This window comes from Thalia democratica, chromosome 6, assembly GCF_965202585.1.
Source record: "Thalia democratica chromosome 6, ktThaDemo2.hap1.1, whole genome shotgun sequence".
Classification (NCBI taxonomy): Eukaryota; Metazoa; Chordata; class Thaliacea; order Salpida; family Salpidae; genus Thalia; species Thalia democratica.
In genome coordinates this window covers 45,566,112-45,582,745 of record NC_139170.1, presented here as the reverse complement: position 1 = coordinate 45,582,745, position 16,634 = coordinate 45,566,112, and the positions used below count along the sequence as shown (strand labels likewise).

At 26.0% G+C, this 16,634-nt stretch overlaps 1 protein-coding gene across 1 annotated transcript; it reads right to left on the bottom strand.

The window, feature by feature from the left end:
• Positions 1-1,448: 1,448 nt before the first annotated feature.
• LOC145839152 (kelch-like protein 7) lies at positions 1,449-4,742 on the bottom strand. Its single transcript, XM_082946761.1, has 2 exons — positions 4,556-4,742; positions 1,449-2,836 (listed from the first exon to the last, which is right to left on the bottom strand). Exons 1-2 carry the CDS (start codon positions 4,740-4,742, stop codon positions 1,449-1,451), a joined length of 1,575 nt encoding a protein of 524 aa, XP_082802887.1.
• Positions 4,743-16,634: the final 11,892 nt, after the last annotated feature.

Genomic DNA, 16,634 nt, shown 5'->3' with positions numbered 1-16,634 from the left:
AAAGGTTTTTAAACTTACCCTTTAAACCGAAAAAATTAAATTACTTATTTAAAAAAAATTTAAAATAATAATAACTCAAAAGTTTTTTAAGAAATTTCAAAGTGGAAGTTTGAAACAAAATACATTACAGTTAACAAAATGTAATTTGTGAAAGCTTTTTATTATTTTTTTTATATTGGATAGTATTTTAAAGTTTGTAAGAAGCCTTAATTTCGTTAAAACTTTTGCAGTTTTACAACTTATTTTTAACTTAAACTTTAACTTTTTTATTAAGCTCATCTTGTTACTGTTTTATGCATCTTTAAAACTTACTTAAAACTAACCAAATATTTTGTCAGAGGTGATTGCGAATAACGATAGTTTTAACTTTGGTAACTTAATAAATTAAAATAGCAATATAGTATACTTTTCTTTGTTTCATTAAACTAGTCATTCTATAAACGATTGATTTAAAAAGAGAGATAGTAAAAAAAAAAGAGCAAATAACTCTGTGAAGACAAATAGATTAGAAGTATATAAAATTTACTGCATATATATTTTTTGTTTATCTTCGTACTTATTATTTTAAACTTGTCGTTTCAATGTGTTAGTCAACCTTTTTAGTTATGTGTATTTTGTGGATGAAAATTTTTTCGACCACAACACAAATAGCTGACTTATGTAGCAGGCCTACTTTTATAACAAACTAGTTAAAATTTAAACAAATTATAAAAAAAAGATACATCCAAGTTAGAAATACAAAACGCCTCGGAGTGTCTTTTTTTTTTGTTCTTTGTTGGTTTGAATCTAAAAATTTAAGAATTAGTTACATTTTCAATCAAGTAAAATAAAAGTAATTACTAGGTATGTAACTTGAACCGTTCTTTGACATTTTATAAAATTAAGTGCTTTTAGTTTTATTATAAGTTATAAATAGCTTGAAATGGTTTAACTCATTGATTTTGTTTTTAATAAGAAACGAGCGTGACTATGATAATAAAAATAAGTTGTTGCAGAGAAGCTTGAGTAAACAATTATTTTAAAGTGATGAGATGATAAATCAGCCTGATATTTATATTCAGGCAAATAAAACTAATCATTTCGCTTTAAAGTTAATATTAACAAATTTTCCTTTCTTTGTTTTTTTGAAGACTAGAAGTATAAAAAAGTATAAACATTTCTAATTATAAGATTTTCTTTACAAATGATTATGAAGCGACATTATAAAAATGCTCAAAATGAAATGTTTATTCTTAGGACCTGGTGCACGAAAAAATTGTTCAGTTATTGAGTCGCACACCACGGATACCTTTTGACGTCTTTTCCAGGATAATATAGTTTTTATAAATCTTACAAATATATTTTTTACTTTATTTACGTTAAAGATATCTACTGTTTAGATTTTTCAGTTTCAATGCTTTGTATACTTTTAATAATGTTAAGTTTTATTTCTTTCAAGTTTAAATTATCTAAAACTTTGGTAGTGTAACGCAGCAATAATAGTTCGCATTTTTCACCGCTTCACACGACTTATCAAACCATTTTTCTTTTTGAACATCATATTCGTATACTAAAGATGACCAATAAGTTTTAAACACAAAAAATTTATCGCCAACTGCAACAGCTTTAACCGATCCGGGATACATCGGTGATTTGACGGCAACAAACTTATTGCAAACATCGTCCAAAACTTCACAACAGTTTCCACCGTTCCCCCCAACTGCAAACAGCTTGTTATGTACGACAACTAAACTGTGGCCTGATTTACGCGACAACATGTCTGGCATTTGTGTCCAAGTGTTTCCAAACACATCATAAGACTCAGTGGTGTTTAAGTCTTCTAAATCAGCATCCCTTCCACCAGAAACTACGACTCTTCCTTTGAAATTGGCACAAGGGAAATATGATCTTTCCTGGTTCATTACGGCAACTTCTTTCCATCTGCGATCTCTTTCGTTGAGTTGAAAACATGAATTAAATGCATGTTTCACGTGTGTTGCGCCCCCGATAACAAACAGCTCATGCATAAATGAACACGCACAAAATCCATAACGGCTGTCAAACATATCAGTTATTTTACTCCACGCATTAGTGCGAGGTGAATATTTGTCTACTGACATTATATAATCGTTATCAGAATTAAAACCACCAAAAATGTAAATTTCACCTCTTAAACAAGCTGTCGAAAATGACCTTCGATCTTTGAGTGTGCTACGAACATTTCTCACAATTTTTAAACTACTAGCATCTAGATACTTAATATCTTCTACAGGCAGAGAACGTACACCCCCAAAGTTAAGTATTACAAATTCGTTCTGGCTACAATATCTACTCACTTGGGCCGATTTACTTTCTACATTTTTGCCTTCCAGGACATTATTTAGTATTTCAGTGCACTCATGCAGCTTAGAGAGTGATGACGTTTCAGTTGTGAGATAAGTTAAAGCGTCATCTGACAGCAAGGCGAGCCGCACTTTTAGCAGCAAGCTTTTCGCAAACTCGCCCCGTTCGTCAATATCGTGGCTCAACCATCTGAAAGCAGCACGACAAACTTCAACTTCAGATGTGATCAGCAACTCGGAACTTTGGAGTATTTTTGAAACAGGACCGATGTCTAATTCTAAAAAACTGCCATCTTCTACGACCATTGTGAAACAGCGTTCGATGTATCTCAGTGTTGCTTCGTGGACGCCCAACAAATTGAAAGCTTTCGTTAACTGGTGATAAGTTACAACGTTTTCTAGCTTTAGTCTTTTTTCAACAAACTGACATAATTTGTTCTCCACGTTTTTATGTAGAAAAGTTTTGTTAAGTTTTAAGACAGAACATAACTCATGGCCATCTAGCTCAATGTTTGCTGAAAATAAAATAAAATTAGTTTTAAAATAAAATATAATATCAGGTTATAATAATTTTCTTTAAGTTTAGACTTGTAAAAATGATAAAAGTATTTAGTTTCTAAAAAGAATTTAACAACAAGATTTCAAAACAGCAAAAATCTATTGGTAGTATAGATGTATTAAGTTGTATTATTTTTAAATTTCTAACTAAAAACTAACTTTGTTATTAATAATATTTTTCATTTGCTATAAGTATAATTTCTTTAATCTTACTTTATTTTTGAAATTTCATTTAATAAAAAATTATTAAAATTTTAAAATAAATTTCTGACTGAAAATCTTTCATTTTTTTGTGATTTTTAAATCATTCAACATATATCTAGCTTAAGAAGACTTTAAAAGCTATTCTGTTGTTTTTAGATGTATTAATTTGTTATTATAATCAATAAAAAATCAAATTTTCAAATCTGAAAAAATATCATAACAAGTTCATAACAAATAGACGTAAATATTTTAGTACATTTCATATAATTTAGAGTATAAGTAAAAGTTAATAACAAAAATACATAGTTCGAAGTAATACCAATTATAATTCACTTCACTATTTTTTAAGTAAATCTACTAGATCATGACATTAAAGTTCATTTAAAAATTTTGCTTGAAATTTTATTCGATTTAAAACTGTTTTTTGTTCTTTATGTCTACTTTGAATAATAGTGACTTCTATTTTATTACTAAAGTAAATGCTTTAACTATCTTTTTTTTTATAGTTTTAGTTGAACTTTGTTATTAATAACCAAAAATAATCATTAATATAAACTTTTTAAGTGTAAGAGAAGTTAAAAATCTAATTTATATAAAAATTGAACAGACACTATAGAAATAACTTTTTATTTTTGCAAATATAAGTTTATTAATAATAATTTATTACACTTTTAATTTATTTTTCATCAAATACTAACTTTTAACAGAATAAGTAAAATATTATTGTGTCTGTGTTAGTTGAAGAAAATTAAAAAACACTTTTTCTAGCCTTACATTTAAATAGAACAAATTAAACCAAGACGAAAAACTAATTCAAATGTTAAAATTAGCAAAAAATACTAAAACTAAAGTATTTATAAAATAATTTTCATTTTGATTTAGTAATATAAAAAAAACTCATATTTTTTTATTTTTGCAAACTTCAAATAATCTTAGAAATATTTAAAATTTACTTGATTTCAAAACTTATTTTAACAATATCTCAAAAAATATTTAAAATTTTGCAGAAAAAAAAAATTGCTCTAAGATATTAAGAAGACCTTAAATAAAACATGCATCTTTTTCAAACATACATAACTATTGAGTTATGGCGTCTTAGTTTATTATATACATGAGTTTTGGAATTTGAATTGTTCGATTTTTGTTAGTCGTGCACCCCTTTTATTAATACTATAATAAACAAATGGTAAAATATGATAGTAAGCACTTACTGAGTTTTCTTAAGACTCAATAAAAAGCTCCTACAATTTTTTTTTATTATTTAACAAGTAAAACATCTTTTCCCTCTCTTTAAGTTAGTCTAGACACGCCCTTGTGTAGAAGTAGTAAATAGTTTTATTGAGTAAACTGAGTTGACTTTCGTCAATAAAATATTGCTGTACCAGAATAAAAAAGAAAAAAAATTAAGTTTGTCGTTATAGTACTTAAGTTACTACAATTAATTCTGTTAATGATTAATAAAGGCCACATACCTGCGTGAGCATAGTTAATTAACTTCATAAATTTGTTCTCATCATAGCTTTTTGCAGCATTCTCGGCACATCTAGTCACATAGCTATAATTCTTGGAAACCTCACAAACATCTTTTCTTTTCAGTTTCATTTGGTGAATATCTTTAAAATTTCCCTTTTTATTTTTCTGAATGTCTTTTGCTGACATGACTTCTCTTTTCTTTTTTTACAATTTATAAAACTGAAAACATATAAGTGTATTGTAAAATGAGAGTGCATGTTGTTATAATTCACAAGAAATATTAATTTAAAACTGTCAAACTTTTTATAACTACTATTTTAAGAAATGCTGTTCTCAACTTAGTAACAATAACAAATGCATAAAGTTGAGATAAATTAAAATATTCTAGATTTCTATTATTGTTTACCTAACGAGAATAAAGCGCTTAAATGTTTGGTACAACGACCTTGTGTACAAAGAAAAAATCAAACAATTTAAACTTAAGAGGTTAATAAAAATTTAATATCTCGATCAGGGTTTCAATTTTTTTTTCATTAGGCCCCCTTAAAAGAAATTGAAAAGCTGTGGTTCCCTCAGACAAGAATTAAAAAATACTATCCTTAAATAAATTTAAAACCTTTTCTTTTTGCTCTTAACCATACATTCAGATTTAAGTATAACTTTCAAAACTACCCTTAAATAACACCTGAGACCTTTTTTTTATATTTTGCTCTTCACCATCAAATCCAGAATATCTAGTGTAAATTTCAAACTATGGCTTCATAGCCCCCGTGTTGCCCCTTTACTACTAATGCCCCCCACCCCTTTGACCCCTTAACTGTTTTTTCTGTAAAATAATTAGCCCCCTAAATTTATGTATAGACCCACATTGAGAAACCCTGATCTAAACAAAAAATATTATTTATTATTTTTAATTTCTAGCTGATTCAAAACTTTTCTAATAGCAAAAGAGTTCAGTAAACTGAGATAATCTTATTAATTAGGTTAAACAAGTAAACTTGACTACTTACTTAAATGGTTTTCATATTAAATTGAAAACTTTATAGGTTGTTACTAAATAAATTCAAATAATTTTTGAAAGGTTAATAATAGTCTAAATTTTAAATGCATAAATAATACCATTTTCCTGGTTTTGAGCAAACGCAAAAGTTTTCTTTTTATTAAATAGTTTAACTTTTAAGGTAAGTTAAACATTTAAGTTGATATATACATTTGTCTACTTTAATGAGTTATAGGCTAATACTAAAACCTAATAGGCTGTTACTAAAAAAATCAATTGAAACTTGAGAAGTTCATTTTAGTCTTAATTCTAGATGCTTAAAACCTTAATTTATTTTTTAACAAAAAAAAAACTTTTTTTTGATAATTTAATATAACGTCTTATAACTAGGTTAAACAAAAAACTTGTCTTCTGAAAAGGCTCTGTATTTAAAAAAAAATGACACTCATTATATTATAAAAAATATTTAAATTAGTAAGGATTGCCAACTTTTTTTTGAGAAATTTCTTTTAGGTTTTTTTGAATTTCTATCTGGATTTTAAGAGATACACGTTTTTGGGTCTACTTTTAGTTTAAAGCTATCTTTAAGTTAAAAAATTGTGCTAAATAGTATGATAAAACTAAAAATATACTGTATAGCTATTTAAACGTGATTTCTAATCAATATTTTTCATCTATATATATGCCAGAATTTTCGTGTCAAATTAAAGTTTTACTACTTAACATGTAAAAATTATTTAAAAATTTAGATTTTCCAGATTTTTTAGTAGTTTTTGTTCAAAATTTCAGTTTTTTTCAAAATTTCTCAAATTCCAGGGTTTTTTAAATTATTCAGGATTCAAGGTTTTTGGCAACCCTGTAGTTAACATTTTTTTAACAAAGTTCAAATAAATGCATAAAGTGTTTTTATAGTTGTCAAAAACAAATAAATAGTCTCTGTTAATTAATAATGTTATAAAAGAATGATTTAACTAAAACCTAACTATAAAATATTTTTACTTAAAATTTTAAGTATGAATAAACAAACATTAATTAAGCAGAAATTTGGGGCAGCTTTAACAATAAATTCAGTTATTTTCTGGGTTTTCATAAATGTCGTAAACTTAAAAAATAGTTAATAGATTTAAACATTTAAAAATTAAAGTAAATCTATAATGATATCATAGGCTAAGTTATTTTATATGGCCAAGTAGTTTTATTAGTTAAAAAGTTTTGATTAACTCACGGTTTTCTTTGTTGAAATCATTGGCTGTTAATAATTATGGAAAATAACGTTAGTTTTTTAAATAATATTTAGAAACCTTTTAGCAGATTATAAGGTATGGATGTAGATACTTTAATTTGTTGGTACTACTCATAATTTTTATATCCTACTTTATTTAACTACTATCTTATAAATACTAGATTCTATGTAAGACTATTTTACATAAATGAGACAGAACAGTTTGAACAATGAATCTATTGTATAAAATAACCACAGAACACTATTATAACAAAACTATTTAGAAATATAAGTTACTTTACAAATAACTTGAAATAAATAAAACTTAATAACAATTTAAGTTTAAACTTTAAATACTTAAAAGCTTTAAACAATGTTAACTATAAAATATTTGAAGAATACTAAAGCAAATAAGTTTTGTTAAGCAAAAACTCTTGATAAATAAATAATAAACATACAAAAAATCACATGCATTTTTGAATAAGGTCTAATCACAATTTTTAACAATATCTCAATAAAAATTCTATATCACTACAAATCACACTCCTGTTTACAGTACAATACTTTAGTATTTTCACGCTTTACTGGTTTAGCTCATTTTGTTAAACTCAACATTCAAAATTAAACAATCTAATAGCATATGAAAGATGAATTCCATTCCAAGATAATTATTAATTCAAAAACTGTTACCAATAAAGTTAACATACATATAAATATTTTGGTAAGTCACTCCTTTTGACTAACCATAATTAAAGCTTTTTAGTCTTAGCAAACAACCTTTCATTTTTACTAAATTCGCTTTAGACACTTTAGCAATCAAAAAAAGTATACATTGTTTTATAAACAGTGTAAATTGTGATAAAAAACCAGCGTATATAGGTTATTTGGAACTGTTAATCTTTAGTGAAATTGTTAAGAACTCATGCTATCTAAGTTCTAAAAGTACTAAGTAAGGTAGTTTGTCGCCAAACAATTACTCAAACATGGCATTTAAGATTAAAACAAACAAAGTTCTATTCAGTATTCGGAACTCTTTGTTTTTGGACGTCATCTTGTACTTCAGTGAAGATAGTCATTTGTATTGTTTAAACTTTATGAAATAATTCAAAGTAAAAATGCGCAAGTGTTATTGTACAAGATAGTGTTGGTAATAATTTTGTATGTAATATAAACCAATTGTAGCAGAGTATACAATAATTCCAAACAGTAACTACCAGGATAGATTCAAATACTCGCATTACCCGCCAAAACCAAGAGAATTAAAAACTCCTACTGTTGAGAATACATAAGGCAAATACATTATATTTTATTATTAACTTTATTAACAAATTAATTCATAGTTAATCATCAAAATAGCAAAACGTTCAAGCAATTAGGAGAAACTTATTTATAAAATAAACAATTTAAGATTAGTTAAACAGTGTTTATTTGTTATGAGAGCATATTCAAGTTTAAAACTAAGGTCATAACAATATATTATAATAAGTATTCACGTTTTTTACAAAGTTAAAACAAATGTTGAATTTTAATTAATTTCAGAAATTAAAGTAAAAATTTTTTTAGTGTTTTTGTTAAAACTTTCAAATACCTTTAAAATTTATGCACTTACTTATATAGTATAACTTGTATTAGCGCTTTTGTCCCTTAAATTTAAGTCTGAGTTTTCCTATAAATCAAAAAAATACTAAGCAACTTTACTACACTCAAACTGGTCTTTTTTTCTTATCTTCTAGAATCTAGAACCTGTGTATCTCGTTCATCTAGAACAGGGGTCGGCAAACTGCGGCCCGCGGGCCAAATGCGGCCCGCGAAGGGTAAATCTGCGGCCCGCGAGCACGTTAGTTTTTTGAATGGAATGCGGCCCGCGAGAGAAATTTCTGCGGCCCGCGAGCTACTAAATGTGGCCCGCTGAGCAAAAATAAATTTTGGTGAATATTTTTTCGGGAATTTGGTTTAGATTGATTAATAAATATCGTTTTAAGTCCCTGAATAACATTTTAAAACAACTAAAAGACTATATTGCTTTGACTTGAAATTGTTAAAAAGACAGATTAGCATTTGAATTTATTAAAGTTTAGGTATTTTTTTAAACATGTTATTAGTACCTAAATTCTTTTATAAATGTTTTATCACAGTAATTTATATCTAAGTGTGCAAAAAACATTTATAATAGCATAATAATAAATAGGTTTATTTTATTTTCCACTTAAAACATATTATATTTTAGAAGGATTATGTGCAATTTAAATTAATTACTATACACACCAATGTACACAGATGTTTAGAACCATTTTTTAAACCATTTATTTTAAATACTTAAAATAGATTAAGTGAAGTTTAAACATATATATAAATTTTTTTTCTACTTGAAAATCTTAGTGTTTACAAACACTTTTAAAACAGTATATATGCAGAAATAAAAATTTATTTGTTATGTAAATTGATAGGTATACAGTTTCATTCTCAAACAAAAGTTTTTGGTAGGTCGAATTTATTTCTTTGCTTTCGAACCCTAATATACATATATGCCATTTTTTGTAACTACGTATTTAAGGTATATTATATTTAGTGATGGTAAATTTAATAAATTTAAAAGTTATTAATCAAAATAGTTCAAATTCAAGCAATTAAGCAACTTAATTTTGCCACAATATTGGACTAAGTCAGTCATTGAGTACTTTTCAAATTTCAGGCTAATTTAGACATTTTTTTAGTATTTAGCTTGAATTGCTTTTTTTGTTCTAAAATTTAAATCTAAGTTATCAGGCTAGTTTTTTGCACTCATTCAAAACTTTTTTGCTTTGAAGAGTGGCAAAAAAACTTTAGATTTATGTTTTGTTATACTCACAGTTATGGTTATGATTATAATATATTTTATATTTTAATTCTTGCAGCTGCTATACTTTGAAATATTATTTATATTAAATTATAAGTGAATCAGTGTTGACGTAATACCTTGAATTTGACAATTTGGCTACAAAAACCTGGAAATTGAGATTAAAAAAATATAGTTTTAAATGTTTTTTTTTTAAAGATACAGATGCAGATATGAACAATAAATTTTTTTTGTATGTGATTCAAATGATCCTTCCCTTCATTAATTTCATTATTAATTCTTTTGCCATTTTTTGCGTTGTTTGATAACTTATGATACAACTTAATTTACAAAAAAAAAAAACAACTTTAATCAAGCTATTGCACGCAGAAAAATTTGATTGTAAATGTGCGTTAGACTTTAACCTAATTTTTTTGTATAAGTTTTTTAGGATCTAAATTTAATTTATAACTATTGAATTAATTGAATTGTAGAAAAAAAAAGTCAGATAAGTTTTAATTGCATCTAAAAAGTCAAAATCTGTTATTAGTTTAATGTTTCAAAGGTTGTGTAAATTTTTATAGTTGTTTTTGTTTACCTGAAACTCCAAAAGTTTTGACTTTGTTTCAAGTGTCGTGTCATTATATGGCACCACATTTCATAGATAACTTGTGTTTTTTTTGTAGTACCAAGTTAAGTTGCTAAGACAAATGTTTTAAAATGTTTTCAATTCAAACGGTACTCCTTTTTATTAATTACTTTTGCTACTTTATAAATGCCTAGAAAATTTTTTCTGATCAGTCTGTATTTACTGAAGATAATCATGCGCTTTGTTAAAACTGACGTAAGCATTTTGACGTTTCTTGCAATAACTCCTAACCAACGTTTTTATATTTTTATAGTTCGTCTTATATTTCAAATTTACTATTTTTAAATGTAAAATTCTTATTGCGATAAAGATTTGTTATAATTCTGAAAAAAAAAACTTCTTTTTATTAATGGGTTAATAAATTTTCATTTTTCGTTATAAATATTTAAAAAACTTAAATAACGTTCAAGCTGACTTATAACATTTAGTTTTTTTTTAGTTATATTTAATTCAATGTTAATAAACTTCGTTTTTTTTTTTGTAAACTTTGTTATAAAGAGGGTTGCAAAAAAATGCCTAGTTTAGAAATTTGTGTACTCAGACTAAACCTGTTTAAGACATTGTTGAAAACTCAGGTCTGTGTGAAATTTATTTTTCAAGTACTTTAAGTAAATCTATCAATACTCATAATAGTTTTATTATTGTAGTGTAGTTTATTTATTATAATTTATTCTAGGCTACGTACATATTTTGTACTTTTTAATAAAGATAATATTTTAGTTAGTTATTTAAGCTTGATTAACAGCAATTTTTAACCTTTTTTAGCTTTTAGTAAACTTAGACTGGTTTTATATAACTCAAACATTTTTGCTGTTAAAGTGACAAATATTTAAAAGACTAATTAATTAGTAATAAAGTATTCGAGCAATAATTATGTAAAAAAAATGTTTCTGGTTTCTTCAATACAAATAGGTTTTATTTTTATGTAAACTAATTACTGAATTTTTAAAAGAGTGCAAATTTTTGAAAACTTAAAATTTATTTTCAATAATTAACAATTTTTTATATGAAAAATTAGTTGATACCATAAAAAAATGTATAAAAGTCACTCATAAAGTAATTCAAGCTTGGGTTTTATAAAAAGTTAAGTAAATATTAAATTAAACTATTAACTAGAAAAAGTAGTACCTAGTTTATTAAGAATTAAATATATTAGTCAATGTAAATGTAAATTTTTTTTTTAATAAATAGTCGATGTAAAAATAAAAGCAAATCCAAATAATAAACTTAATAAAAGTTAACTAAAAGTGTGACTAAAAGTAAAACCAGAAGATTATTTAAATGTAACTAAAACTAAAACTGCGGCCCGCGAAGTTTTTTGAAACTTGAAATTTGGCCCGCGAGCACCAACTGCCTGCCGACCCCTGATCTAGAATCTAGATGAACGAGATACACAGGTTCTACTATGTTGCTGTTTGCAACGTTTTCCGGCCAATCCCAGTCCTGATCATCATCAGGAAGCTCCGCAACGTTGACAGACCTGCCATAGCTGTCAGGTTCGTACCTTTCACACTGGGACACTTTGTCAGCTGGGGTGAAATAACACTTGTAGCAGCAAGAATCTGCAACATCTTCAATACTTTCACCGTGATCCGAATGTAACAGTTTAGTGATGCTTTTTTCCGGCAGTTTGTTCACTTAAATGAAAGCGGAATTGTCGGAAGGCGAGCGACCGTATAACAGAGTCCTGTTGAAAAAGTTGGAATGATATAATCCCGCACCGAAACAGACATCATTTTTCTTAGAGGCTTTGAAACCTTCATTTAGGATACCGCGGACATTGTCGCGGGGAGTACCATGAAAAACTAAAATAGCCTTTTCTTTTCCTACCTTCGGGGTAGGGTTCTTTGAGAGGACCTTGTAGAGTCTTTGGACTTCAAACTGACATTCAAGTTTGCCCGTTTTCTTTCCACTAGTATTCTCAAATGATCTTCTGATCAGATCGTAATTGCCCTCACCTTCAGATAGTATTTCTAAGCAATACTTTGATTTGTTGTCACCTGTGTACTGGAGATATTTAAATTCGTTTCTGGCGGTTTGCATGGTTCACTTTCAATTAAGGTAGTTAGTACTTTTTATTAAATAACACTGTAAAGGTTAGAAAAATTAGAATGCTTTGTAAATAAAAATATATTATACGTGTAACTTTAAAGCAGGCAAGCTGATTAAGTGTGCAAAATTAAACTTATGAGTAAGTCAACATATACCTATTTGTTTTGCTGTAGCTTATAACTTAATATACTAGTGTATACGATGAAATGAACCTTTAACCCATAAAAGTTTTATAGATGAGCACTAAAAGTTTTAAGCAGTAGTTCAATTGACTTTTACCTATCCTAAATATAATGTTTAATTAATTTGGTATCTCTTTTAATCTTAAAAATGTTATAAAAGTAATGTAGAAAAAAATATATTTAATTTTATACATTTTAGATTAGTAAACTAATGTTAAAAACGTGATATATATCTTCTGTATTATTCACATATAATAAATACTTTTTTGTTTCAAACTATTCAATATCTGAAAAAACTAACTAGACTAGATTAAGATATTAGTTTTTTTACACTTGAGTTTATACTAAACATAGTTCGTTGATTACTTTAGTTTATTGTCAATTATTATGCCTATTTTGTACTTCAAAACCTTGTTGTTACGTATTAATAAATACAGAAGTTTGCAAGAAAAACTGTTTTTAGCGCAAGTTTTAGTTAATTACTAAACTTTCTTTCCTCGTATAAGTTTTTTTTTTAAGTAACTTGAAGTTTTAATCATTATATATGTATACATTAGTTAGATATATAATAGGTATATTAAACATACTTTTTTTTTTAATTTTTTTTGTTTGTTTTTGCATTATGACTCGACTATTAAACACAAAGCTTAAATGAAAAACTTGTAAGAAGTACTTTAAAAATAAAATAAATACATTAACAAAGTATCTGAGTCGTTTTAATAAAATGCGCTATGATACTTCAGCTACAAGATTTTATAGCCGTGGTTAAACAAACTAAAAACAGTAATTTTAAAATACTTATAATGAGGATGGGACACATATTGCCCGAGGACCCGGCCCGAAGATTAAAAATATGTTTATTACTACGCAGGTTGTTATTTACAGATGTTGAAAAATAACGGTTTTAAAAAAAGTTTAATAATTTTTTTTTTTCTTCTACATTTAGTTTTACCAAGCTTACTAAAGTCTTTTGAAGTTTGCAAAATCATATTATTTAAGACTAGTTTACGACTTATTTGTTTCAATTTTAAAGTGCTATACACATTTTATGAATCTATTATTTATTGCTTTTGATTAAAACAGTTTTATATTTTTTGATACGACGTATTTCTAAATAATTATTAAATGTAAAATTGACGAGAAATATTAAAACTAATAAACTCTGTCGAACTTAAAAAGATAATGTCATGAAACACTAAGAAAAGTTCTTAACTAAAAAGAATGCAAAAGAAAAAATCTGTACAATTAAGTCAAGAGCATCATATCTAAAACAAATAGTGTTATAATTCAATTTTATTACTGTTATAAGAGTAAAACAAATTTTGTGATTATTTTAGGACTGCTTAATTTTATAAAGAGTTTTGCTAGCTTAAATTCGGCTTGGAGGTTTAGTAGAATCGGAATTAAATTTTTTATTTAATTCTAAAACTGTTTGTTTCTGCTTCTTTTCAAAACTATTTTCTTCTATTAGTAGGTCGCTTAATGTACTGGACGTTTTTTTAAAAGATGTTCATTTACCTGTTATTTAGCTTTTCTATGATTTTTCTACAATAAATTTTTGCTGTATCTTAAAAACTTCTGTTCTAATTTCTAATTGCAAAACAATACAAAGAATAATACTTTTTTTTTATTAAACATTCTATAACTTGTTTTTAAACTTTAAGTCAAACAAGAAAAAAGATTTTAGTATAAACAAGACTTAGTCTTTAAGTTTTTACAAGTCTTGCGTGTAGCTTACTTTACACTTATTTTTTTAAAGTAAATTTATTTTATCAACAAATATAATTTAAATTTATTCAACAGAAATTTAAAAATGTGCTAAAACTTCATAAACAACAGCTTTCAAGTACGTTAAAAAGGATAATAAAAGAGGCAAAACAAACTTTTTATAATTAGTTTAATTTATTTCTAGGGTTTTAATTTTATGAACTTCTACTATATATGTATTAGTATGAAAAACTAATCAACTACAGTTTCATTTTAAATAAAAAAAACTTACTTGTTAACAATGCTTTATATTTTGTGTCTATTTGTAGAACTCGACTCTAATAATTTAAATATTAATAATCTTTTGTTTTTTTATTATATATACACAGCTTATTATAACGGCTAGTATACTTAAAAGTAAGTAGAAAAATAGTTTTATAAAGCAATTACAAATTAAAACTAAACTTTTTTAAATATACAACTAGAAATATGTTTGTTTCAAACTTCTTAGAACAAAGATTTAAAAAGGTTTTTAAAACCAGATTTTGAATTTAATTTTGTGAAAATATAAAAGCTTTACTTAAAACAAAATATTCAAAAGTTATATATTTTTGTATTGATGTAGTTAAATAGTTACTAACACTAATATCGTTCTACAATGGTAGGAAATATTTTTTCAAAAATATTTATTTTTTTTAGACAAAGTTTTATTGAAATTATATTCAATAATAAAAACTAGATGTTTGTTTTTATGGTTAAAAACATACACTGATCAAGTCTTTTTAATGTCTCAAATAGTCGGAAAGAACGTTTGTTATTTAAACATAGTGACTCTTAATAAAAATATATTTTTTTAATTTTGATAGCTTTTAGAAATTAATTGTATAATCATCAGATAAGCACTTTTTTAGTATTTATATCATAAGCATACTTTTTTGCATTGAAATGAGTTAAGTACTTTTAATTTAACTACTTAAGCTAAACTATTGTAATTTAAGTTAATAATTTAGCTGGTGTAACTCATCATACTATTATTTTTTTTTAATTCAGAACCTGTAATAAACTTTTTTTACATTTGTGTTTCTAATTTTTTTTATCCGAAGCATACATTTATAAACTTTTATGTAAAATAAACACTACAATTCTTTAGCTAAACTCAAAAAACATAGTCTTGTACATCTGTGTGCAAATAAACGTGTATTATTTAGTTTTAAAACTAAAATTTACGGTGAAACGAAATAAAACAAATAATTGAAATTTTAAAACGGATTTTTGTCGTTGTTTGTATGTTGAGCAATAAAGCTATGTTTTAAAAATATTTTAGTAATTAGCACCATTTTAGCTCTAAGCTAGCACAGTCACTGATCTCAGTGGTCAGTAAGTACAACCTTAAATATGTTCGTAGCGCTCAAAAAGTTTGGTCCAAGTATCTGGAGTACGAAAAACGTTTGAGTTATACATTAATGCAGTGTGCACCAGTAAATCACACCTTTACACCTTTAAAGTGTGCACCAGCGAATCGTACATTGAAAATTTATCCTAAATTTTAGAACTTACACTAGTTCTGAGATGATGATGAAGAGCAAAATAAATTTAAGACGTTTAATATGGTAAATTTAAAACTTATTCTAGTTATTCAAGAAAAAAAGGAAATTTAGGTAGCCACAAGCTGTAAAAGGGGAAGCCACAAGGCCATAATTTAAAACTTACACTAGAACGTTATTGAGTTGATATGATAATAAAGAGCAAAAGAGGCTTTAGACTGTTTTTTGAGAAATTTAGTTAGAGGTTGAAAAAAGTTTAGGAAACCCGGCACTAGATATTACAGAAAATTTTAAACTTGTACTAGGTATTCGCACATAAGGGTACAAAATATATTCATTTTGCAGTTTTGGGTGCGCATATTTTGATTTGCTTGAATACAACTGGTAATACACCAGGGATTCAGTTAGATGTTTCTCAAGGGCAGAATATTGTGAGTATGATGTTTGTAAAGCTTTAAATCACAGACGTTACATTTACAAAAAAAAAAAAAATTATAGATAAATTTCAAAATAAAAATAGTAATTACTTCATTAATAGAAATACGAACTTTATATAAGTTAGTAAATGCACTACTTTATATCTGCTATCATTGCTTCTTTCTGGAGAAGTTATGCTTTTTAAAAACGTTTAAAACTCTATAAAACTTTAAAATTAAAAAAACAAGAAAAAAAACTGAGGTTGTTAGAGTTTTTTTAATTTATTTTTTCGTTTCTATAGTTCCGAGAAACTATTAAGTTGACCATCTTTTAAGTTTTCTGTTTTTATATTGGTTAATAAGCATAAGTTTGAATTTTGAACATTTTAAATTCCATATTTACAGCAGTTGTATTTACATTTGTATATCTTGCAAGTTGTGTGCCATAGTCAAAAGTAAAACTTAAAAGAATATTAGATCTAACTTTAGAT

Excerpts from the sequence above, each read along its gene's own strand:
- LOC145839152 (XM_082946761.1), bottom strand. The coding sequence starts at position 4,742 with ATGTCAGCAAAAGACATTCAGAAAAATAAAAAGGGAAATTTTAAAGAT. Across the intron at positions 2,837-4,555 it reads AATTAACTATGCTCACGCAG|CAAACATTGAGCTAGATGGC; the intron begins GTATGTGGCCTT and ends TTTTATTTTCAG.